The sequence below is a fragment of the Peromyscus maniculatus genome, chromosome 3 (genome assembly GCF_049852395.1).
Source record: "Peromyscus maniculatus bairdii isolate BWxNUB_F1_BW_parent chromosome 3, HU_Pman_BW_mat_3.1, whole genome shotgun sequence".
NCBI lineage: Eukaryota > Metazoa > Chordata > Mammalia > Rodentia > Cricetidae > Peromyscus > Peromyscus maniculatus.
This window is the reverse complement of record NC_134854.1, coordinates 106,055,560-106,081,804: the sequence shown is the minus strand read 5'-3', so window position 1 is coordinate 106,081,804 and position 26,245 is coordinate 106,055,560. Positions and strand designations below refer to the sequence as shown.

Here is a 26,245-nt window from a genome sequence, read left to right as displayed (position 1 = left end):
CCAGGAAAGGCGCAAAGCTACACAGAGAAACCCTGTCTCGAAAAACCAAAAAAAAAAAAAAAAAAAAAAAAAAAAAAAAAAAAAAAAAAAAAAACACATACGTTTTGGGCTGGAAGCCAAGTCCTCAGGCTTGCACACCAAACACTTTGCTGACAGAATCGCCTCCCTGGCCTTCTTCCCCTCTTCAGATCTGTCGGGTGTGGGCTAGATGTGGAATTATGTAGTACTTGTCTCTTCCTCTGCCTCTTAGCACATTTTCAAGGTCCCCCAAATGGAGTCGGGAGCAGTACCTCTTTTCTTTGTGTTTATGAACAATACACAGGTATGGACAGACCACGTTTCATCATTTTCCCACTTTCGGTAGGGCTGTTACTAACCTGTTTCTCTCCCAGCATCCCCTGCTGGCCCCATACCGTCTACCTTGTCTTCATGCCTACCCTTCAGCCCAGCTTCCCGTGCCTCAGCTTGGTTTCTCAGGCTGCCCAACCACAGCCCTGTTCATTAGGACAGTCTCTGAGGCACAAAGATAAGCAGTGACCTGGTCCTCACATTTCTGGCCTCTGTACTGCTAAACTGGCATGAACCGTGGCCTCCCTGTCAGAAATGAGGCCAGCTGTGATGACCCCTGCACTGGCTTCTGCCCATGCCCCTGCTCTTCCTCATGAGTCCCACTATCTAACACAGCTCAAGGATCACCTCTGCTAAGGACCCACTCCAAAGTCACCCTGATCTGACAGTGTTCTGTGTTACACACTGCACTTAAGCTGGGGACTCACTGACCCTGAACTTCTTGAGGGAAGCTCAGAAGGATAGAAATGAGACTTACCCAGAAAGTCATCAAAAGAGAACTTGTCGTTGTCCCAAATCTGGAAGACCACGCGTGCTGGGATCTTGCTCTCTGTCTTGTCAAGTCTCCAGAAGGCATCCTGACCCAGAGTAGGATTAAGGAAGCAATGTTAGAAAAGTTTGTCCACAGCCTCAAACAGGGAAGCCCTGCTAGCCTGGGAGGCTACAGGGTACAGGCTGGAGCAGTGTATCCCTGAGGGTCATGTCCAAGCCAGGTCCTAGCAGGAAGACTAGGAAGGGCCTGACCATGGTCAGAGGTGTGATAGCTGGTTTTTAATGTCAACTTGCCACAACTTAGAATCACCTGAAATAAGAGTCTCAGTTGAGGAACTGTCTAGAAGTTGTCGGCCTGTGGGCATGTCTGTGGGGAATTGTCTTAATTGTTCATTGATATAGGAAGGATCTGGCATACTGTGGGTGGCACCATTCCCTAGGCTGGGTCCTAAACTGTCTTCCAACAACCTAAGAAGGAGATGCAAACTTTCAGCTGAGAAACCCAAAGCACATAGAGTGTCCAAGGGCACAGAATAGGGAGTGGCAAGCTGGGATTCAAACCCAGGCAGTCGGGTTCCAGGGTCCTGCTCTCAGCCCTAAATGGGGCTTTGCATATGTGGTCTCTGGGACGTGTGGGCTGGCAGAGAGCATCAGAGTGTACCCCCAGCTGTTGTTGAGAGGAAGCAAGGCACACTGCTGTAAGTAGCTGGCACTGAGGCAGGTCCCCAGATCCTCCTTCCTACTCCTCTAGCTCATCCCCACCTCCAGGGCCCACCAAGAAGTTTCCCCTTCCTGCTAGAAGAGGACACTTGGCCTTGTAACTTCTCTCCCATAGCCCACAGATCAGTTCCTTCTGGAACCAGGCATCTGAGAGATGTGGGAGTGAGTTGGCCAATGGGTCTAAGCATTCTCCACCTGGAGGACTGTCACTGGGCTTCTCTTTCACTGTGGAACAACCTGAGCAGGTAGCATGTATAAGAAACATCCTGTGGGGCCAACCTGAGACCTGGCCCCACATCTCCTGGTACAAGCTGGGGAATTAGATCAGGTTGGCCCAGGTAACCACAGGAGTGTCTGGCCCCAGATGCCATGGAGATGGTTAATCTTCTATGTCAACTTGACAGTATTTAGAATAACCTAGGAGACACACAAAGAGCTGTGTCTGTGAGGGTGTTTCCAGGAAGGTTTAACAGGGCAAACATCCTCCCTAAAGGAGGCATCATCTCAGGGGCTGGGTTCCCAGAATGAATAGAAAGGGGGAAAGGAGGAGGACAGCTAAGTACTAGCCGCCTCCCCTCCTTGCTTCCGGTTCTGTGGAGAAGTCACTGCACATTCCCCACACTATGGGAGTCACATCACTATGTCTTTCATGATGGACCGTCTCTCTTTAAACCATCAGCCCAAATAAACATTTCATCCCTTACATTTCTATCAGGGACAGTGTTACAGCAACAGCAACAGGTAGCTGAGGAGCCCATCAAACCTGCCATGAACACCCCAGCCTTCATAATCACACACACACACACACACACACACACACACACACACACACACACACACACACATCACCAAGCTTCCTAAGGGAAGACTGTGGCCACTGTCCACAAAGAGTGTCCATTACGCACAGCGCCATAGCCTGGGCCGCATTGAAGGAAAGCAGACCAAGGCGGGGCCCCAGCCACCCGTCTCTGTCTCTGCCTCCTTGCTTGGCTGCCTGGCCCAGCCTCCTGCAGGTGCCTGCTTCCTCTAGCCAGCTTTTACAGCCAGCTCCAGGCTGCCTGCAGGGCCACCAGCAACCTCCCCATTCCTCAGCAGGCTGGTTTACGGGCTCAGTAATGAGCCCGAGGTTCAAACAGCCCCTGGTGGGAGCAGCTGGTCAGGGGCTCAGCCTGGGGAACGAACCCCCCCAGGTCCCAGGCGCTCATTATGCTCCCGGCCTGGGCCCTTTTACTAGCTGTTTATTTGCAGGGTGGGGGCCTGCCTGCATGGCAGGCCCTGGTGGGTGTGCTGGACTCCAGGTGGGGAATACGGCTGAACAACCGGCGGTGGTTCAAAAAAGTGGGATGAAAGGAGACCTTGTATTTTATGACAGTCTCGTCTGGTTAATGGGGTCCCTGGAGGGCCTGCCCGCCTGCCAGGGGCCCCAAACCTCATGGCAGAGGGCTGCTTCTGCAGCCAGAACCTGGGAGCTCACAGCCTTTGCAGCCCCCACCCCTCACCCGCCCCATCCTGTCTTCAGACCAGCTAATCAGTGCCCCACTGTGGGCAGGCTCCACCTGCCTCTCAGGATCCAGCCCCAGAAGTGTCTCCTAGCCCGGCTGTCCTCCTGGCCATTTCTACTTGATCTGTCCCTCCTGTCTCCAGCCATTCTCTGCGTGGGGACTCGCCTCCTCCTCCTCCCCCTCCTCCTCTTCCTCCTCCTCCTCCTCCTCCTCCTCCTCCTCCTCTTCCTCCTCCTCCTCCTCCTCCTCTTCCTCCTCCTCCTCCTCCTCCTCCTCCTCCTCCTCTTCCTCCTCCTCCTAGGCGTGTGTTGCCTCACTCCTGGGCACCTTCCTCCTCTGCAGCCCACTCCCTTTGTGGGCCCTTCCTTCTTCCACCAGGCCAATGGCACTCTTTCCCTGTGGCCTAAACGAGCCATTCTGTTTGGACTCCCTTTGTGAGTCAGCCAGCTTCCCTTTCTTACCAGGGCCTTCCACAGAGACAGAACACCGTGGGTGCCAGAGCAGGGCCAGCCTGGCTGGTAGCCAGCACCTGCCACACTGGTCCTCAGAACTGCCAGGTGACAGTTCTCCGCTACCAACCAGCACACCCTCACCCCACCCCTCCTCCACCCCCTCCTTACGCGGCCACGTGGGCGTGCATGGGTGCACGTCTCTCGTCATCATTACAGCTACTCCCCGTTTTTCCATCCATCTCAAATCACTCGTCCTAGTACCAAATTCTCTTCTTACTTCACTGAAGAAAACAGGAAGCCCTTGCTCCAGACAGGCCTGGCCACATCCCCCCAGTGTGGTAAAAAAAAAAAAAAAAAAAGGCTGTGACCCCTCCCATTCAAGCAACCAATGTGCATCTCTGCCTTGATTTCCCCACCCAGGCCTACCCCCTTGCAGGGCTCCCTGAGCCCTGGAGATGGTGTGTACAGTGTTGGTCTTTCGGCTTTGCTCCTGGCTTCACCCTCCCCGTCCACAGCTAGAGGAGAGGTCCTTCTATGTTTGATGAAGTCTCTCAGACAGGCACAGTGTCTGCTGAAGCACAAAGCTTCTAGAGAGCCTGGCCACTTCTGGACTTCACACAACCCTGATAAATCCCTATTTTCTTTTGGAGGGCTTCTGAATGTTTGGCAAGACACTCTGGTTTCTCTGAGGTGCAGATGAGTCTGTGTGTTGGGCTGGGAAGGTTTGGGGGGGGTGGTCAATGAAGAGAATTCAGAGGTCCAGGAAGCCAGTGTATTTGGACTTTCCTTCAAGGTAAAGGCCCACTGGGGCCTGGAGAGACAGGTGTCGCCGAGGCTGTAATGAGCTGCCTCTGGGTAGAAATCAGACCAACAGTACCCAAGCCTATGCAGGCATGTTCTCTGAGAGGGGAGGGGGGCTCCTCCAGGAGCCATTGGTATCAAAGGAGGAAGGGGGTTGAAGGCATCACCGGGCCTTCCTCAAACCATCCCAGCTGAAGACCCACATGGTCCCATGCCCATGCATTGTGCTGTGCTGACCTTATAGGGTAGGTCAGGTGTGGGGAAGAGGCTGCCATCTTGAACTTGGACCATTCAAGACTGCAGAGACCAGAGACCTAAATTTAGAGCTGCTAAGAATCTAAGCCAACCCCCATCCCCACGTCCCACCCTGCGCAGGCCAGCTCTGCCCTCTGAGCAGTACACAGCTGGTTCTACCCTTTGCCCTGTGATGGCCATACTAGGCCTCCAGACTCTTCTGCCTCAGGCCCCAGGTTCTTCCACACTGCTAAGTGTGTGTGTGGAATGCTGAGATAGGCAGTGGCAGCAGAGCTTGAACTCGACTGTGTGTTAGGTGTGTGTTGTGTGGTTGTGGGTCATCCTGACAGGTAGAGACACTGGCAACAGTAATACTCGCAGAAAAGGAAAAAGACATGGGGTACAGAGATGGTGGTGACACCCTTGAGGGTAACGGAGATAGGGGTCAGAGCTGCAGGGGTAGCAGAGAGAATGCATCGGTGTCAGCCGTAATCACCCAGCAGTGTGAAGCCACGAGAGCCTGATCCCCAGGCCAAGGGCCACTCACCTTCTTGGAGACAGCACAGACTTGCTCGGCGGGCAGATAATCGAACGGGAACACAAACCTCCAGTTGAAATTGCCCTCGCCACCAAGGGAGCGGTAGTGCACATCTGTCTTCTGTTTGTGTTCTTCAAATCCCACCATCCAGCTAGCCACACATGGAAGAGGACAGTCCTCATCAGTCCAAAGCTCACAAATTCCAGGACATCTCCCACAGACCTCCACAACCAGGTGGGCGACCTTGACTTGGACCAGTAAAGAGTGTGGAAGGGAAGGAACTTGGAAAAGGGATTCCCAGGAAATCGCCGTGGTGCCCACAGCATACCACAGAAAGGGACCATCTAATGTCTCAGCAGGTCCCCCAAGAGGATCCTCGGTCCTCACCATTTTATAGCTCAAAGAAATTGAGGGAAATGACTCCCCAAAGGTGCAGACCACCACTGTGAGGCCTTCCTTAGATGGGCATCTTCTCCATCTCCATACCACAGATCTGCACAGAGAACACCCCCACCCACCCCTGGGAGCAGGGGGGTGTCTGGAGCTGGCCCAGGTGGAAAACGAGGGGACCCTACCCTTTCACATAGATGTCACTCATCTTCTCCCCCGTGAGGCTGAGGTCATCCAAGATCACATCTTTTGTGTTCCAAATAATACAACGTAGGAAAAACCTGTGGTGGGGGGTGGGCAGGGAGAATGTATCTGCATAGGTCCTCCAGCAAGGATATGATGTCCCCACCTGACTGGTCAGCTCATCCAAGGAGTCCTTCCACCTGGTTGGCTGGACACTTGGCCAGACCCAAACAAGCTGGGTTCCAAGATCCCAGTGAACCCAACCAAACCTGTCCAACAGGCAACCTTCTTCCTTCTCTCCCACAGTTCACAGTTGCTGTGGCTCTCCTGCCTCCAGCCCAGCTAGAGCCCATGGCCAGGCTAGTACCTCCTAGCTCTCCGCGGGGTGATGTTGAAAGGGGGTCCAGGCCGGCCCAGCACCTTTGGAAATAGGTCAATCCACATCTGTAACTTCCCCTGTAAAGACACAAGCAGTTTATTCATGTTCTACATGAATGCGCATGCGCGCGCACACACACATTTCTCATTGCATCCATAATTTCTGTACCTGCCTAGTGTACACACCTGGGAATCAGGACAAAGGCTCAGCACCCAGGACCCACCACAGATGCAGGACCCACCACAGACGAGAGATCACAGCCCTCCAGGCACAGGCTGCTCAGAGACACTGATGTGTCAGCTGTGGCCCAGTGTGCAGGGAATGATGTGTGCAATGCCACAGAGGGCCAGGGAGCCAGAGTATTCATAAGGACTCAGGTCTCTGTGACAGAAGCCATTTTCCCTGCCTAGTTCCCTCGGCAAGCCCAGGAAATTTTCTCTCTCTGAAAATGCAAGAATTAAAATAACTTGGTTCAGTAATATCTGTAGGATCAAGGGGCTGGAGGACGAGAGAGTTTAACCTGGGCTGCTCTGGGAGGCTGGGAGCCAGCCCACCTAGGAAAGAGCCTGCTCCCCTCAGAGTCATCCTCAGAGCTTCCCCTGGCTCCTCCAACCAGCCTGGCTGCCAGTCTTAAGCTTGTTCTCTTTGTTCACCTGTCTTCCAGAAGGGGAGCCTCCAGCCCCCCTAACCACTCCCCATGGGCCTCTGCCATTCTAGAGGTCCTGGATCTAGTCTGAGCCCTCAGCTGTAGCTCAGTACAGGATGACCTTCTGGGACTAAACCACTAACAACGGCAGATAGAGGACACCCTTAGGCAGGGTTGAAATGGAAAGGCTTCAGACGCCCAGGCAAGGCAGAGGCCAGGCCCACCTGTGCCTAAAGCAAGCTCTAGCTTTGTTTCCCAGGCAGTAAGGGCTAGACCCTGAAAGCCCATGGAGATGACTCTGTGAAGAAATGAGCCATGGAGATAGTGACAGATCTCCAAGTCCCCCGGGGTGTTTTGGCTGTTGTGGCCACCCTTGGGATGTAGCTCTCTGGGGTCCAAGGACTCCACAGCTCAAGGGACAAGGACTTACCTGTTCAATATCTGGCTGCAGAGGGCTGTAAAGAGGCCGCGACTCCACGTGCTCAGGGACCAGGCCTTGCTGCTGAAGGACATGCAGGGCTAAGCGTTCCTCCACTGGGCCTAGGTGGGGGTTCGGGAGTCTACCAGCCTCTGCCCCAGAAAAAACAAAAAGTGACCGGGGATGTGAGAGACAAGACAGTAGTGTTGCCTTCCTCTGGACGTTGGGTAGAACTCCTGGGGGTCACAGGGATCCCTCTTCATGACAGACCATCCCCACAAAGATGCACCGTGCTGGTCTTTATGCCTTGCTTTCTACGAGGGAAATGTCACCGTCCACAGACTCCAGACTTCAAATACAGATTCCCTGTTGCTGTCCTTTCTAACAAGTCTCTTCTGGAAAATTCTTAGTTTCCATCCACACAATCTTCCTTGTCTTCCAAAGCCCACTCATCCATCTAGTCTTAAGTACTCCAAACTCTGAGTCCCAGCAACCTGTACATACAACCTGTACAAACCTGGTAGCACTCAGATGCCAGAATGATGTCCTGGTTCATGTAAGTTGTATGAATGGCAGTAGCTACACTCAGGAATCATAGTTAATACTTCTACAGAGGACTCATGTGCCATGCACTGCTCACATAAATGTTAGCATATCTGATCCCTAGAAGGACCCTAGGGGCTGAGTACCACTGCCACCCCCATTTCACAGATATGAACCCTGCAGAAGCCCTACACCTGTGCGTTGGGGCAGCTGGGATCCTACTCGGTTAGGAAAGGTAAACACGTGCTTCTTCTGCCTCTCGCTTCTGGTGGGACAGCTCCCCACTGCCAGGTGACTTGGAGACAGGTACTATGAAGGGAAGAAGCCAGGCTCATCTCTGTACCCAAGGCCTTGGCTACAGGAGTGCAGGAATGATGAAACCCATGTGGACTCCCACACCCACACACCCACTCACCCACGCACCCACTCATGTATGCTGTTGGGTTACCATTCTTTGGAGTCAAGCACACTGTCATATGGTTTGTGCTGCAGGGCCAAGAGTGTGGCCCGCACCCAGTTGACTGGTGACTTTGAGAAGGCCGTTAAGTACCCCTGGCCTCAATGGCTTCATCTGCAAGGTGAGGCAGATGCTGGACCTCAGGATTTAATGACCTAGAGCCCCTGTGCTGAAGTTGCTAGCAGAGCGGCGGGTGCCCCCAGAGGAAATGAGACTCCCCCCCTCAACCAGACGCACATTCTTAATGACTGAGCCTGGCTCAAGCCCTGGGAGAGTCAGGAACACAGAGCAAGGAGGAGGGGGTGGGGCACAGGCATCAAAGCTGTCATTTCCTTTTTTATAACCTCAGCACCAGCCCTGACATCAAACATCTCTGCAACGAGCAGGAGGCGCAGGGCCAGCTGGGCCTGTAAACACCTCAGGGAGTTGGAGCTGCCCTGGGTGGGCGATGTGGGCGTGTGGGCATCTCAGACACATGGAGAGCATGTGGCAGGGCATCTCAGCTACCACACTGGGTGGAGCCAAGGGCAAGGATGGGGTGTGGCAAGGCCTGTTGGCTGCCCCCAGATGCTTAGGTGTGGGGGGTTGGTAATGTTCACCAAGGTCAAACAAGCAGGCTAGCACAACTCAGTAGCAAGAGCTCCTCAGAGGCACATATACCACAAGCTCTGACCAAAGTCTGACCACCAAAGCCAAAGGAGACAGATCCTGCCCCAACCTCAGTCCTGCCAGCACACTTGCCTGAAATCTCGCCTTCTGTGCGAGGTTGCTTTTTTTCTGGTGATAAAACACTCTGGCCCAAAGCAGCTTAGAGGAGGAAAGGGCTGACTGGGCTTACACTTCCGGGTTATAATCCATCATTGAGGACATTCAGCACAGGACCGAAGCAGAAACCAGAGGAATGCTGCTTACTGGCTCAATCACACGCTCATGCTCAGCTTGCTTTTTCCCACAGCCCAGGTCCACCTACCTAGAGATGGTGCCGCCCACAGTGGGCCGAGCCCTCCCCCATCAACCAAGACAATCTCTCATAGACACGGCCAGAGGTCAACCCGATCTAGACAATTCCTCAATCGCGGCTCCTCTCAGATTACTCCAGGCCATGCCAAGTTGGCAATCAAGGCTAACCCTCCTCCTCCGACTTCACCATGGTTCTGGACAAAGATCTGACGTGGCTCCACCCTGACCTCCAAACCCGTACTCCTTTACTCTGCCGATGTGGTGTGTGTCCACCTGGGCCTTTCTGATGAGACAAAAAGCCCGCGATGGCTGGGGCCACAGGGCAGCTCACCGATCTCCTCAATGGTGTATTCCTTATCCTGGAATGTCACTCGGTCTGTCCGGTACACGGGGGCCTTGACCCTGTGCTGCTGGCAGAAGAGCTGGAGGAGCTGTGAGGGGCGGAGCTGGTCTCTCCACTGGTTTGGTCCAGAGCTGAAGCCCAAGAACAAGACGAAGATGAGACCCTCCGAGAACACAGAGGGGGTGCCCTCAGTGGCCTGGGGACCCCACGCTCACACGGCACTGCCCGCCCTTCACCGTCACAGCACGTGCCCCTTCTGGATAGCTCAGCGTCCCCATCTCACAGGTGGGGAAACAGAGGCCCAAAGAGCAAAGGACTGACTGGAGCGCTCATGAAACTGGAACTCGAATGCCACACACGAATGCCCTGCCAGTCACAGAACTCCCTCAGACCCAGCTGAAGCTCCTTCATAGTGTCTTCTTTCCTTCTCTCCATCATCCCTCCCTCTCTCCTTCCGGGTACCCAGTCCCCTGCAGACCTTGGTGTGTGTCACAGGACACTGCAGCCAGGCGGTGGTGGCACACGCCTTTAATCTCAGCGCTCAGGAGGCACAGGCAGGTGGATCTCTGAGTCTAAGGACAGCCTGGTCTACAGAGGGTGTCCCTGGACAGCCAAGGCTACACTGAAACCCTATCTCAGAGGCTGAATTGTGGCATGGTAAGAGCCGCATACACAGATTTAAGTTCTAATCTTGCCAGTTACAAGCCTCTGTTTCCGTGTCTGTGGGGTGGGAACAGTTGGGTTCAAGGAGAGAACACCTGGGCTGGCACCTAGCGCTAAGTAAGAATAAGCCTTGGGCACTTACACACAGTAGGTCTGTGGGGGCCCACAGCCAGCCTCGGGCACTTACACACAGTAGGTCTGTGGGAGCCCACAGCGAGCTCCAAACTTGGACAGCAGCCTGTTCTCCAGGTCGATGACTGTCTCCCCGATCTTCTCGTCCTTGGAGAGGAGGTCGTAGTCATAGAGTGTGATCTTCAGGTCCTTCTCCAGAGGCAGGGTGCAGGTGAGCTCGAACATCCTGCAGGAGAGCCGGCAGCATCAGACATGGCGAACCTGAGGCATCCACCCAGCGCGGGGAGTCAAGGGGCTAAGAGCAGACGACTGAAAGCCATCCTAGGGGATCCCCCCGCAGGTCTCCTGTCACTTCTAGAACAAGCCACCCACAGTGCAGCTGTACTTGCCATGTCTCTGTACCTTTGTGTGTGCATATGTGTGTGTGCCCATGTGTGTGCACATGTGTGTGTGCATGTGTTCATGTGTGTCAGGTTTTCCTAAACTGAGCTGGCTACTTGGTTCACGCACCCCACAATGAATAGATGAATGAGATGGAACACAACACTGACACCTGTACTTCTCTGTGGCGCCAGGAGACAGAGAAGGGAACCTCTGTAATGGAGGGCATGCCCAGAGCCTACTTTCAGGACTCCTGGGGCTGTACACCAACTTCCAAGATGGAATGGAAGGAGGGCTTATGGAAATGGTTCTTGGGAGGAGCTCCTGTGTAGTCTACACACACACACACACACACACACACACACACACACACACACACACACACACACACACCACATAACCACTACCCCTGTGCCAGGTGCCAGAGCTCATGAAACCCCTTCTCTCCACCCCCTCCCCCATCCTCTCCTAAGCATGGCAGCAAACTACTGCTCGCTGGGGCTGTCTCTCCAAAAGTTGCAGCCAGAGTGACTTCAACTGAGCCAACAGGTACCAGCATGGACGCTGCATGGGAAGACCAGGATTCCGCAGGTGCTAGAGAAACAACAGCCATGGGGCTCCCCCACCTCAAAACACTTAGGAGCAAACTGGAACTCGGGCTCCTGGGAGCCAGCCACATGCTACAGTGCTCAGCCCTCTCCTCTTGCTGGACCCCCCAGGAGCCAGCCACAAGCCGCAGCGCTCAGCCCTCTCCTCTTGCCTTAGAGTTGCTCATGCCCTGGCTGTCTTGGGTCTACCTTCATCCCCTAGCTGACTCCCATAAAAGCATGTGGGCACTAAAAGAATAACTGCTGATAACTTGGCATTTGCAATGGACAGGGACAGTAAGGGACACTGATGGAAAACCAGTAAGTCCTCATAAAGACTCCTGGCTAATCATAACATACCAGCGACAACATCCTCATTTAGGCAAAGGGACCAGTCAGGTAAGCTGCTAACGAGGAGCTGGGGGAAGGGTATATGGGAACTCCAGTCTGTAAGAAATGCACCTTCTGAGTACTCATGCAGTCTCTGGTCTTTGAGGTGACTGTCTCTGTGCTTATCCATGAGCTCCTGACAGGGTTTAAGCATGCATTCGCAGACATAAAAGATCCATAATAAAGGCTCTGCTCCACGAGACAAAGACTTCCTAAGTGGCAGCCACATCTGCCCACTGAACTGTGAGTTTTCCATGCCAGCCCCTCTACCCCAAACCCAAGCCACTTCCCACTTACTTTCCAAATACGGGCTCCAGGGTGCAAGGGATGTAGTTATCCTGGTCACTCACTGATTTCTTCCCTATGGTGATCTTGATGTAAGGGTCGCACTGGAGGACACAGAAATGAACGAATAAAATCGCTGGGTCAAAGTGTCTTTGGGGCTTCTGGTTTCCAATGGCCATCAGGGAGCTGTGATGCAGATAGTGTCCTGTCTGGCCAGGGCCCATCCTCCACAGGACACCACACCACACCACAGCACACCTTACCACACCACAGCACAATACACTATATCATACCATGTCAGACCCACCACACCATACCATACCTTATCACACCATACCATACCACATCACACTACACTACACCACACCACAGCATACATACCACACCATACTGTAACACACCACAGCATACCATGCCACACCATACTGTAACACATCACAGCCTACCATGCCACACTATATTATAACAAACCACATCTTACCACACCATTATACTACACCATACCATGCCATACCATACTATACTCTGTCACATCATACCATACCACACCATACCATGCCACATTGCATCACACCACAGCATACCACACCTCACCACATTACACTGCACCATACCACATCACCGCACCATGACATACCTCACCCTGTCCCACCCTGTGGCCAGCCAGGTCTTCCAGCCTCTCACACCTAGCAGTGGGAAGGGTGAGTGTCCTATACTCCTGACCACTGGCACATGGGAAGAGGTAGGTGTGGTTAGACCCCAACACACACACACACACACACACACACACACACACACACACACACACACACGACCATATATTCCTAGGCCAGCTTGGGGTCCTCTCTATTTTCAAGTGGCCTGTTTCCAAAGATGGAACAAGACAGACAGGGCCACATTTTGTCCACTAGAACAGCCTGGGCCTGTCTTCTGGACGCTACCTCTAAGCAGCAGCAGACTTTGCACCATCCTGCAGGAATATGATGAGAGAGAAGAACAAAGGCTAGTGCAGTGCCGTGAAGCCTTGAAGACTACAAGCCAGGGTGACAGCGGTATCCTGGAGGCCATCTGTGCTGCCCAGGCCAGAGCGCTGACTTCTCATCTTTGAAAGGCAAGGCTGTGGGGACTGGAAACCAGGCTTCTGTCCCCAACCTTAAGGACACATACTGGAGCTTGAACCCAACTAAGAGGACAAAGAAGGAACTGAGGCTTGAACCTCTAAACTACAAGCGCCCACTCCTGCCTTGCTGTTCTCTCTCTTTCCAGCTCTTCTCTCTCTACCAGCTCCTCTCCTTCAGCCCTCCCTCCTCCATCTCTGGCCAGGACTTAACTCTGTCTCTTGCTTCAGACATGAAATTTAAGGGAAGATCTAAAAACTCAGTAATCCAGAGAAATGATATTTTATTGTGGTATTTTGTGTGTTGGAGAGATGGCTCAGAGGTTAAAAACTGGCTGCTCTTCCAGAGGACCCAAATTCTATTCCCAGCACCCATGTGGCATCTCACAACCGTCTGTAACTCCAGTTCCAGAGGATCCAATGATGCACTCTTCTGGCCTCTGCAGACACCAGGCACATATGTGCTACACAGATAGATGATAGATGATAGATAGATAGATAGATAGATAGATAGATAGATAGATAGATAGATAGATAGACGATAGATAGATAGATAGATAGATAGATAGATAGATAGATAGATAGATAGATAGAGGATAGATAGATAGATAGATAGATAGATAGATAGATAGATAGATAGATGCACAAATACATATACACATAAAATAATAATAAAAATAACTTTTACAAAGTCAGTACCAAGAGCTTGTGATGCACAGAGCGTCAACAAGCCTTGGCAGAACAAGCCTTCCTGGTTTCCCTGGGCCTCTAGCCCCATGGCCCACAGAAGTCACCAATCCTGTGTCTCCCTCCCTGTGCTCCTTCCCTCCCAGCACTAAAACCTCACCAGATTCAGCCCGAACCTCTGCCCGCTTTACCACAGGCCAGAGCCCAGTTCTGCCTGTGAACTGCGCAGTCAGCTTTCAAGCCTTCACCTATGTTCCAGCCACCCTTAAAATCCAACTTCCTGTCCCTCTTGGCCTCCAGTGTTCCTGTGTCCACAAGGGTCTTTTTCCTTCCTTCAAGGTTCCCCCATTTTTCCAGAGCTCCAAACAGACTCTAGCCTCCCTGACCTCCTGGGGTTGCTCCTCACAAAGATCCCCCGGCTCCCGTTCAGCTCTGCACATGTCTTTGGGTTCCCTGGTTCACTGTGGCCTTCCTGGGACAGAAATTCTGTCTGCCTTCCTCAGGTCAAGCTTGCTATTATTCTCAAAGGACCAAGGGCCCCAAGAATGTTACCTTGCCATTGGGGTCCTTGGGTTGTAAGCCAAATGCTCGTACGATGTAAATACGGACCAAGCATTCCTGGGGGCCCTGGGCAGCCAGCTGGTGGAATTGTCTCGGGGGTACCGGGATGGCTGGATCTTCTGGGAGGGGGTAAATTTTGAAGAGACCCTAAAAGAGAAATGGGGACTTGATTTTCATTTTTGTCATCATTGTCAAAGTAACAGTAAGCAACAGGACCATTACTCTCATTTCTGAGCACTGTCACCATGGAGACCATGGAGCCAAGGCCCAAACTACCCCACACCACTATCCAATCCTGCATCAGCCACAAGGTCACCCCCAAGGACAGCAGCAGCAGCACCATGGCCACTGTGGCCACTACCTCTCCCCCATTCACTTATTGCTGCAACCTCCCAGTCGCAGGCAAAGCCAGGGACAGACCTTAAATTCTCCGATGACAGACGGGTCTTCTGCCTCCTCCTGAGTCTTGCCCCGGTAAAGCTTGAAGGTGTTACAAAAGTCCGACAGGCCTTCAAAAGCCTCCACGTTCTCCAAATGTGTGTCATAGACCTGTCGCCAGCCGGAATGAGAAAAGACTCAAGAGCAAGAAATTCGGGGCAGAAAGGGAAGAAGCAGGAAAGGAAGGCAAGCAGGCAGTGTGAGTGAGGGAAGAGAAGAGACAGAAGACAGGCGTTGGACCGGGTCAAAAGTTAACAGAGGAACAAAAGCAAACAGGAGGGTGGGGTTGGAAGGTGGAGGAAGGGAAGCCAAGTAGGAAAAAGGAGAGAAAGAAATGGAAAGAAAGCCAGGAAGGGAGCGGAGGGAAGGTATTTGTTAGTCTATTAGGGTTTCAGCTCAATCAAATTTTCAAGTTACCCAAGACTCACAGAAGTGACACATTTTAAGGGATTAAGATTAGAAACAAATGAAAAGTTAACCTTCTGTGTGAAGAGTCAGTCATAATCCTCATGTAGTCTAGAATTCACTTTGTTTTAATTATTTGATCTCAGACTTGGCTGTTTAATTGGTTTCTAATCTCTTATAATTAACATACGGTTTTTAAGGCTAAAAATGGCTTTGAATGCTACCTTACCTAAGTAGAGTTCAAGGTCTAGCATTTTATGGCTGTCTCCTTAATATTCAACAGTTTGGGTTTGTTTCCTCTTCTTCTCAAATCTTACTTTTTTTAAAGTGTGAGGAGGGGGAGTGTGGTGGTTTATGCCTGTGATCCCCATACTCAGGCACTGAAGGAGGATCAGAAGCTCACAGTCATCCTTACTATATGGTGAATCTGAGGACAGCCTAGGGCACATAAGTTCCTGTGCCCCCCAAAAGTGTTTAACAATATGATTTCTTTAGAATTCTCCAGGTAAAGAAGGCTATGGGGATTTTTGACCTTGTTATTAATTTTTAGTTTTAAAGCCTTATGGCCAGAAATTGGTACGTGTGGCATTGCCTCTTAAAAACTCATCAAGGCTTTCTTCACAACCTGGTACATGGTCAGCTTTTCTACCTTGAATCTATCTATTGTACTTAGACGTCCATTCAAGATCTGATGTTAAATGTTGCAATAAGACCAGGCATGGAGGCCCACACCTTTAATCCCAGAACTCAGGAGGCAGAGAGGCAGGTGGATCTTTGTGAGTTCCAGGCCAGCTTGGTCCACACGGTGAGTTCCAGGCCAGCAAGGGCTATACAGGAAGAAGTGGGGTGGGGCAGTGGCAGAGGAAGGGGACGTTGTAACGAGGGAGTGGTGCTACATATACTGATGGGGAGATAGCTTGGGTCTAAGGTTTACATCTATTTTATATTTACGTAGTCGGGTAAATTTCTAGTTTCATATTTGTTTTCCTAAAATTCTTTCCACAGTCTGTTCTCCCTCTCCATCCCTGTTCCTCTCCTCTTCTTCTTCCTCATCCCCATCACCCCGTTTCTCCTCCTCGGTGTTTACCTGACACTATTTGCTTAGACTGTACACATAACTTATCAACTTGTGAAAAGAGCTGCCGATTCCATAATTCTACAACTAGTGTTCTTATTGTGCATCTCACCTTTCCTCCTTCTCCACCTAACGTTTATCATTAGTACACTGCTACGTCTTCAATAAGAACGATGTTCCCGTGGTCTTGTTACCCTGACCCTCCCACTTGTTCACCTGGGTGCCAAGGACAGTGTAGTCACAACTAGTTCCTCTGCTGTGCTCTCTCCAAGTCCCAGCTTGTTGGTCCCGGGAACAACTCTGGGAAGTGCTAACCCTCCTTACCAGCTGGCCATTGCCTGGGTGCTTGCCAGGCAGTATGGCTGATGCTCAAGTCCTCTGTCACGGTGTCACCGCCAATCCTATGTGTGCTGTCTCAGGGTCTCTGGGTTTTTATAGTTGGGGAAACTGAAGACACCTTGATTTATTTCTATTTTAAATAGCTTTGGTACTTTAAGGGGAGTGGGAACAATAGAATTCCTTTTTCATCTTTGAAGTATATGTGTTCTATTCTAGGCTATGTCTGAGGCTGACCATTGGGTCAATTTGGGTCAACTGTCCTCACTCACACTGGACTTTTCAAGCCATATATTTAAGCGTCCTTTCACAACAGTGAAATCTGATTAAACAATTACACGTTTCTCTGCTTAATTTCACTGTTTGGGGTGTCGTCCTCTGATTATAGCAGGGTCTGGTCTCCTGCTCCTGGCTTCTACACCTGCCACTTCCTCTTTACGCCTCAGAAATTTTTCTCCCCATTTTCTTTTTGTCCTGACTATCACCTCTACCCTCTACATCCCAACTGTGTTTTCCATCTGGCCATTCTGCCCTGTCCACCATTCAAGATTACGCTTTCTCTCTTGCCAGAGTCCTTCCAGTTCATTGACCTTGTCCATTCTTGAGTTCCTTCCTTCATGCTTCACATTCTGAAGTTTCCTTTCTACAAAGTTCACAGCAAAACATTCCTCCTCCTGTGCTTGGTAAAACAGTCCTGGTAGGCACGTGTCCTCCTTTATTGGTTTGATTTCTACTTTCTCTTCGTTTCTCCACTTTGGATTTCTGAATTAATGCTGTGCAATTACGTTTACTAACCACTAAATGAGTTGGCTTTCCCTAGCCTGGCTATTCCCTTCCTTCCCACCACGGAGGCACAAAGCCTCCTACAGACATGGCTCCTCCATGCCGCTCCACCTTCCCAGCTCCTTTGAATTAACCCGTCTAGGCTTCAGCAGTCAGCTTGACCTGCTTTCAAAGCCCCTGCAGCTTTGGAAATAAAGAGCATACTTCCTACTTCATGTTGCAAGCATTTCATTTTGAAACTATTATGAGAATTTCCAAGTATAGGAAAGTAAAGGGAAACAGCAATGGACCCCCATGCATCCACCCCACATCTGACATGGTTACCACATTCTCCCATTTGGAAGTACACTTTCACAGGGGTTTATGAGAGCCCCTGTCCCCATGAGCTGCCATCATCCTTCATGTCCCACGGCCCCTGCCCAATCTCAGTTGTCCTTGAGCAGCCCTTCCTTATATTTTGGAGTCTGCGGCTTTTATTTGTTTCCAACTTTTCTGAAAAATGGATTTTGTGGGTTTGAATAATTTCCAAGGGAAAAGGGGGAAAATGCTGACTTATGCAGGCATCTTCATGCTGGGAGTCCGAATGAAGTACGTTGTAAATTTCCAACTGGATGGGCTTTTTGTTTAAACTTATTAATTTCTCAATTCATTGCATTTTAATATGTCCTGACTGATTTCTGTCTTGGGTAACTTACTACTAACCTAATTTGTGATCAAGTTTTGTAAATGTTCTCTGAGCATTAGGTAGAAAATGTATTCTTTATTTTATATTACTTTTGTCTTCCATTTTTAAATTATTTTTGTTGCCTGTTTCAAGGCTACAAATTTAGCATTTTATTAAGCTGCAATGTAACTAGCTGCGGCTTAAAGAAAAGCCTTAGCTTGTAGTTTGGTTCTTTTATTTACTATTATTTACTGTCTGTTTGGTCAAAGAGGTAGTATATAGAAATTAAAATTTCCTCTTCAACTTTAATCTCTGCTATTTTGAGATGCTACTTTTTAAGATACACGTGTATATATTTCTAACTATTTTTGCTCTAAGTATTTCAAAGCTTTGGGAGTCTTTATTTGGGAAGTACATCTTTTATCAAAGAAAGAAAAAACACTATTTTGTTCTTTGTTTTTTACTTTAAATTCTACCCAATTCCTCTTTCTTTACACTTATCCTGATTATGTCTCCCAAGATAGTATAGAAATATTGCCTCCTGAAATGTTCTTTCCCCCAGTCATCCTATTTTTTTAAAGTGTCTTCTTTTAAGGAGAGTGAAATGAATTTTGACTTTTTTTTTCCAAGACAGGGTTTCTCTGTGTAACAGTTCTAGCTGTCCGGGATCTCACTCTGTAGACCAGGCTGGCCTTGAATTCACAGAGATCCACCTGCCTCTGCCTCCCAAGTGCTGAGATTAAAGGCTTGTGCCACTACTGCCTGGCAAATTTTGACTTTTAATGCAGTCCAGAAGTCCTTATCACTTAGCAGGAGAGTTTGATCCATTCTTGTTTATTAGGAAAGTTAATATGTTCTTCACTTTTCCTGCATTTTTCATGGTTTCTGATTTTAATATATTATTGCTATGCCCTGTAATTTCTTTACTTTCCCGTTTAGACCATGAGCTTGCCTTTACCCCCTTTGCTAGTGATTTCCAAAGTGTTTTTTTTTCCTCTCTGTATTCATCTCTCTACCATACTATAAGCTGGTTTTGATAGTAATGGTGGTCATCTTCCATTTACTGATATTAAAGGACCAGCATTCCTTCCAGGTCTAGTTTTACCCAGAAATAGTTTGGATGCCTTTGTTCTGGAGAGCCTCTGTTCACTTGGCTGCTGTTGGAGACCTCCTTGGAGAGGTCAAGCCGAGGGCCCAGTGCCAGCTCCGCATCCGGCATCCTCCTGAGGAGCGAGGGGCTGGGGCCTCCGGCCACCCTGGCAGCAACCCTCACTCTTCCCTGCCTTGTCACATTTCTTGGCAAGGCCATAACACCATACGCCAGACCTAACTGGCCAAACCTTCTTCCCGGTACGCAAACAGTTCTGTCTGTCTGCCCAACTTCACACACCCAGCCACGAAGCCAGAAGTGCTTGCTGCCTGAGATGCTGCTGGGTGCCTGAGGCACTGCTGGGCGCCTGCAGCTTCATGGTAGGACACCCAGGACTCTGGGTGCAGCACACCAGACAGAGCCCAGTGGATCGGAGGGACACCACCGCTTTGTGGAACTGCCCCCTGCAGAGTCCCCACCCAGGGCTCTCAGAGGCGGAGGAGGCAGCCCACATCACTCCAACTAGCTGAAACTTTCCCTAGTCCAGCACTTGACAGCACCCCCGGCTCCTAGCCTGAGTCCTGCGCTTGCTCTCCTAACCACAATGAGGCTGTGGAGTACAAGCCATCATTTGGAGTCCAGAAGAAACAACATAGGTCATCTGATTGTCCTCATCTCAGATAGATAAGAAATCATTTTCAGGGGTCCCCTGCCATATTTAAGGCATACCTAACCTTAAAAATTATGCAGTGTATCTGACATTTGGATACAGTTGGCCACCTGACAATGGAAACCACATAACACCTTGGAGAACAATTTTTGAGTCGTCTTTGGTTATCTTTCTAAAAACTAGTCCACCTTGAAAAAGTGTATTTGTAGAATGTCCTCAAAACACCAGAAATTGGAGGACACGTCTCTGTTTTTATTCACAGAAACAAAACTTAGCATCATAATTATATTTGCTAGTAACATCTGTGCCTCTTGTAGGGGTCAAAGGTGCCTCTTGTAGGGGTCAAAGGTTGGGGGTCAGAGTTATATTCTTAATTGGATCTCACAATTCTAATAATTTTTTACTTTTAAAATCTGTGGAAGGGACACCCTTACTTTCCTTCTTTCTTTAGGGAGAGAATTTTAAAGTAAACACTAAACATTATTTCACCTACAGACGCTTCAACATTTTCTCCTTTCTCAGTAGTTTCTCCTTCCTTCCTTCCTTCCTTCCTTCCTTCCTTCCTTCCTTCCTTCCTTCCTTCCTTCCTTTCTTTCTTTCTTTATTTAGTGTGTGTACACAGGCTCGAGTACTCGTGCCATGGCCACACATACACTTCACACACGTAGGTTCAGGGGATCAAGCTTGGATTGTCAGCCTTGGTAGAAAGCGCTTTTACTCCTGAGCCATCTTTCTGATCAGTTCCATTTTTCTTTCATCCCTTGCTCCTAGGGATTAAACCCAGAACCCCACAGATGCTGGCCAGCACTCCAGAGAGCTCACCCCACAGCCATCACTTCAGGATGGTCAACACTCTCCCACCAACGCTTTCTCGCTCACCCTTGTTCACAGGGAGTTCTTGTTCCAAATCCACGCTCTGAAGTAGGGCGACCTTTCATTAGACTCAGACACGTGAGAACATCTCTGGTCTTCCACTGTAACCCCCCACTGCTCATCCCTGAAACTAACAACTGCTACAAGACTGGAGGATGCATTCTGGAGAGCGGTCTCACCTTCAGGGTGTCAAAATCCTTCTCCAGGTAGGAACCACACTTTTCCCTCTCCCCGACAGAGGCAAAGAACTTGCTCCACCAGTCAATGAATTCTTCCTCCTGAGCAAAGAGAAAGGAGGAGAGGGTTTAGGAGACCATCTGCCCATCAAGGCCTTCTGAAAGGTAATTTTCCTCTTACGACTTCAGGCTGACCTGGATCCCAAGGCTTGCCTGCAAGTGATTGGGGCGGGGGGGGGGGGGGGCATGGAAAACAGGGAGCCAGAAACTCCGCCTCTTTGGGGGCAAAAGCCGTGCAGACTGGGGAAGCCTGAAACACCTGAATGTTGCTGAGCAGCTGAGACTCAGGCCTGGCTCCATCCCCGTTCCTGTGTTCCCATCAGGCTCTCAGGCCTTTCTTGACTTTCTGTGAAGAAGGGATAACCACAGTAGCATGTAGTATCCCAGAGATAAATTGGCTGAGGTCCAAGGAGTAAGCAGGGTTCTCTGCAGGGAGGATGTCAAGAATGCATTGCCTGAAAGTATGGTAAGGTAGAGCCCGGGGAAGCTCAAGGACCCGCCCACCCCTCTGCTTTCTGAACTGGGAACAGGAATGTAGACTTCTCAAAGTGGAATCAAGGTAGAGCCCTAAAGATCAGCAAGCATTTGTTAACTGGCTTTATTTAAAAGATGCTGTTAAGTGTGGGCAGCTAGGAGAGTAGACATAAGCTATGACAACTCAGTCTGCCCTTTCTGTCCTTCGTCAGTCATAGTCACTGGAAGGGACCCACTGCCTGCCCTACAAACCTCCCTCACACCTTCCAGCTCAGCTCCTGCCTCAGCCCTTCCCCAGCTGTGTCCTAGAATGTGCCTCTCCCTTTGAGAATCAGCAAGCTCCCTGAAGGGTTCGCCCCAGAAACCTACTCAGGGCATGGCCCTCAGGCTGAGGCCTCTCCATGTCACTGAGAAGGCTAAGAGCAAGATGTCTATAGATAACATTCTGAAAGGATGACTGAAGGCTGAGTGTGACATCTCCTAGAAGCTGCATCAGCCTACATAGTGAACTGAGTGTCTGTCATAAGCATGAGCATGCTTAAGCCTCCTCTAAGTCAACCCTTTGAGTTCCCGCTTTTGAGTGAACCAGGTCGAGGAATCTAAGCAGGCAGCGAGGGTACCAGAGGTGCCCAGAGTTCCTATCCATCCTAGAAATGTAGTCCTAGCACTCTGAGAACCCCAAACAGCAGAGAATTCATGTCATCATGAGGCTGTCACTTACCAGGAGGAACTTCTGCGGCCACAAAAGAATAAAACAGGTTCAGATGGGTTAAAGCAATGCAAAGAACTGCTGGAGGGCAGACGCTCACTGAACGCACACGAGGACCAGCACACACGAGACGACGTTTACAGTCACATCCAAGGGAGATGAATGTGCAGCATCATCCATGTACTCACACAGAAAACACATAGGGCGGACAGGAACACAGAGACAAGCACATAGACTTAGGCGGGAGTGGTTAGAATGGAACCCTGTTTAGCTGTTTGGCTCTTCCTAACATTTACTTCCTTTCCCAGCCCAGGTATTTAAAATAGTTAAGTCAGGCAAGACAGGCAGCCAACCAGCATACTTTACACAAAGAAAAGACAGAAACACAAGAGTTGTGGTGCAGATATCATACACCTCTCTGTCTTTAGACATACACACACACTGGGGCGGGGGGGCTAGGAGACAGAGGAGAATAATACCATCAACAACGACACCCAAACAGAAGGCTTCTTGAAAACTGAAAACAGGAAGTGTACCTTCGTTTCTGGCACCCTTGGAGCACTTAGGGGGAAAAGAGCCAAAGGTAAATCTCAATAAAAACTAAGAAATAAACTCATGGTGGTCACCTCTCTGACCGTTCAATAAAGCTTAAAATTAATAAGAAATGATAAAGTGAAAATCCCAGGCTGTTATACAGTTAAAGACATGTTCTTATAACCCCACTGAGTCAGAGAAAACCAGAACTAGATTCAAGACACCCAGACTGCAGACAGGCCCATAGGCACAGGAAAACTCAATCTGAAATGTTCTCACTTTTATACAGAAAAAATGAAAAGAAATAACCTGATAGTTTATGAGAACAGATAGAGCAAAAAAAAAAAAGTAAGTAAAACATAAAATGTAAATCTAAAATGAAATTGTAAGGAAATAAACATATCAGAAAGGGAAATATTGCAATTGATAATTAACACCCTCAAAAAGAGATAAATATCAAACTAATTTCAAAGAGTAGACACACATTGACAACAGAAAGATGAAATAAATAGACACTATGGGGAAGAATAAAATGGGCCTAAATCCATAACAAAATCCTGGAAAATCCAGATGAACTAGAAGATTTTTCTAGAAAAATATGAATGCCAACATCAATGCAAAAATAATAGAAAACAAGAAGAGATTGCTGGCCTTGAAAGTGAAAGCAATTCCAAAAAATACCTGCCAAGGGAACTATCAAGCCAGGAGACTTTTTGTTTGGAAGAAAGTTCTACAAGTCTTTACAGAATAAATTATTCTTCGGTGCACAGCACAGAAGAAAAAAAAAAGATAAAAAACTTTCTCATTCAGTTTAGGAAACAAAGCCTGACAGAGAAACAGAGAGGAGAGACGGAGGGAGGGAGTGAATAACCCTCACTCCTGAATTCAGAGACAAGAATTCTACATGCACAGACCTGGTGGGATCCAGCCAGGTCTTAGCAGAGCATGAGAATGGCTCGCCAGAGATGGCTGAGAATCATGGGCCAGGCAAGCTGGTGCACACCTATCATCCCTAGAGCCTGAGGCAGGAGCATTTCCACCAGTGGGACCCTGACTCAAGGGGGAAAAAAGAAGTTTGAGGGGCTGGAGAGATGGTTCAAAAGCTAAGAGTGGTTGCCACTCTTGAAAATGACCCAGGTTTTTCCTAGCTTACAACTATTGGTAACTCTAGTTCCAGGGCATCCAACTCCCTCTTCTGGCCTCCTCAGGCACTGCAAACATGGTATACATGCATGCATACAGGCAAACACGTAAAATAAAAATAAATAAACCTTTTAAAAATAATATAACAAAACATGAATGTTTTAGTATAAAGAGTAAACATAAAATATTCATAGTGACTGCTTCTGAATGAACAGACTGTAAGTATTTTTATTTGTTATGTGCTTTTAGGAACCACACAAATAATTTTGATTTTTCATTGAGTAGAAGTATTACGTAAAACTAGCTTATTGTGCTTTTTAAATGTTTGTTTGTTAGTGTGTGTGTTTGGGGGCGGGAAGAGGGATGCATGCAGTAGGTCTCAGGACAATGTTGTTGCGTTGGTCCTCTCCTTCCACATCTATATACATGGGTTGTAGGAACCAAACTCAGGTCCCCAAGAATGTTCAGCAAATGCTTTGTCCATTGAATCATCTCACTGCCCCCCTCCCCAAAAAACCCACTGTTTTTAATTTAGGTTAAAAAAAAAAAGTAGTATGCTTCAAAGATGCTACCAAGACTGGGAACAGAACAATTGGAAGGACGGGAGGAAAATATTTGTAAATCATGCATCTGATAAGAAACTGTATCTAGACCGCCGGGCGGTGGTGGCGTACGCCTTTAATCCCAGCACTCGGGAGGCAGAGCCAGGCGGATCTCTGTGAGTTCGAGGCCAGCCTGGGCTACCAAGTGAGCTCCAGGAAAGGCGCAAAGCTACACAGAGAAACCCTGTCTCGAAAAACCAAAAAAAGAAAAAAAGAAAAAAAAAAAAGAAAAAAAGAAAAAAAAAAGAAACTGTATCTAGAATATGTAGAGAACTCACACAACTCTGTAATTTTTAAAATACAACTTAGATGTGGGCAAAGGGGGCTGGAGAGATGAATTCATCAGTTAAGAATTCATACTGCTCTTGCAGAGGACCCAGATTCAAACCTCAGCACTCACATGGTCCCTCAGAACCACCTGTAACTCCAGTTCCAGGAATGAAACTGGCACCCTCTTCTGATCTCCAAGGATTCCTGTATGTACATGGTGCACATAAACTCACACAGAGATACATCAATGAGACAAAAAAAATAAATCTTTGAAAAAGTAGGCAATGGCCTTAAGATTACATTGCTCCAGGGAAGATACATAGTGGCCAATAAGAAACAAAAACGTGGTCACTGCCCACCTTGTCATCCAAGAAATGCAAACCAAAACCACAACCAGAAACAGATAGCACACTAGGTTGGCTGTCCTCAGAGAGGCAGGGAACACAGTGTCAGCTGGGGGTGTGGTGATATTTTATTTGTGCTGAAATGTGGTGATACTTTATTTGTGCTTTGATAAATCAAGGGGGAAAGGTCAGCCATTTTAAGTAAACAAAGTCAGGTAGCACACGCCCTTAATCTAATCACTTAGCAGGCAGGGTCTCTGTGTCTTCAAGGCCATAATAGGGAACAGAGCCAAGCATGGTGACACACGCCTTTAATCCCAGGACCAACCATAGACACCTAGAGGTCTGTATAGACAGGCAGTGATGAGGAAGTGAAGTGGCTGGGCTAAGAGTCAATGAGAGGGCAGAAAAGCAAGGCATATAAAGATGTGGGTAGACAGGAAGTAGCTTGCATTCAGAAGCTGCAGAGTTGGTGAGGTAAGGTTGACTGGTGGCTTTTTCTATTTCCCTAATCTGTAAGGCTTTCATCCCTATATTTGGCTCTGTGTTTTATTTAATAAGACCATTTAGAAATCCATCTACAGTGAAAACATAAAACATGGTGGACACTGTGGAACACCCTGACCATTCTGAAAAGTGGCAAGCAGTGCGTTCCATGTGACCCCCATTCTGCTCTTGATACATACACATCCTAGAGAAATTGGAATGATCCAAAATCATGTACTTGGAAGTTCAGTGCAACCTTTTTCAAAATAGCTACCAGGTGGGCATGACCCACCTGGGTCTTCTGAAGAATGTTATCAGGACAACGTTTGGCAACATGCTACAGCCTGGATGAACCTCGAAAACACGATAAGCAAAAGGAGTCGATCACAGAAGAACACATATTGCATAGTTACATTCATGTGAAAGGAGACCAAGAGCAAAGTAGAGCTAGAGATGATTGGAGGCTGCAGGGAGTAAGTAGGTGCTCTGTCCTGCAGCAAGGGAAATCTTGTAAAGCAGATGGTGGGGATGACTACACAACTCTTTTAACACCCAAGGGGAACATCTGCCAAACTGCACACTTCAAATAAGGGCTTTGCTAACACAGACATCTCAACAAAATGGTTAGGAAAAAGGACAAATGACCAAACACCAGCTTAGAAACTCACACTCAAGAAAAGTAGGACTCCGGGCAGTGGTGGTGCACGCCTTTAATCCCAGCACTCAGGAGGCAGAGGCAGGTGGATCTTAGTGTAGCTTTTGCACCTTTCCTGGAACTCACTTTGTAGCCCAGGCTGGCCTCGAACTCACAGAGATCCGCCTGCCTCAGCTTCCTGAGTGCTGTGATTAAAGGTGTGCGCCACCACCAGCAGCTATACTCAGATTTCTTAAGAACAATTTTTTG

General features: G+C 49.0%; 1 protein-coding gene across 21 annotated transcripts in view; it reads right to left on the bottom strand.

The window, feature by feature from the left end:
• Positions 1-26,245, bottom strand: part of Dysf (dysferlin) — a 205,312-nt gene that overhangs the window by 11,810 nt on the left and 167,257 nt on the right. For all 21 annotated transcript variants that reach the window (XM_042273544.2, XM_006991530.4, XM_006991528.4 and 18 more), the window contains 11 exons: positions 20,723-20,821; positions 14,630-14,758; positions 14,201-14,356; positions 11,857-11,948; positions 10,257-10,427; positions 9,395-9,537; positions 7,116-7,255; positions 6,028-6,116; positions 5,663-5,758; positions 5,097-5,238; positions 827-926 (listed from right to left, as the gene is read on the bottom strand). In XM_042273544.2, coding sequence (XP_042129478.1) covers positions 827-926; positions 5,097-5,238; positions 5,663-5,758; positions 6,028-6,116; positions 7,116-7,255; positions 9,395-9,537; positions 10,257-10,427; positions 11,857-11,948; positions 14,201-14,356; positions 14,630-14,758; positions 20,723-20,821 — 1,357 coding nt within the window. The remainder of the gene's footprint in view (positions 1-826; positions 927-5,096; positions 5,239-5,662; positions 5,759-6,027; positions 6,117-7,115; positions 7,256-9,394; positions 9,538-10,256; positions 10,428-11,856; positions 11,949-14,200; positions 14,357-14,629; positions 14,759-20,722; positions 20,822-26,245) is intronic.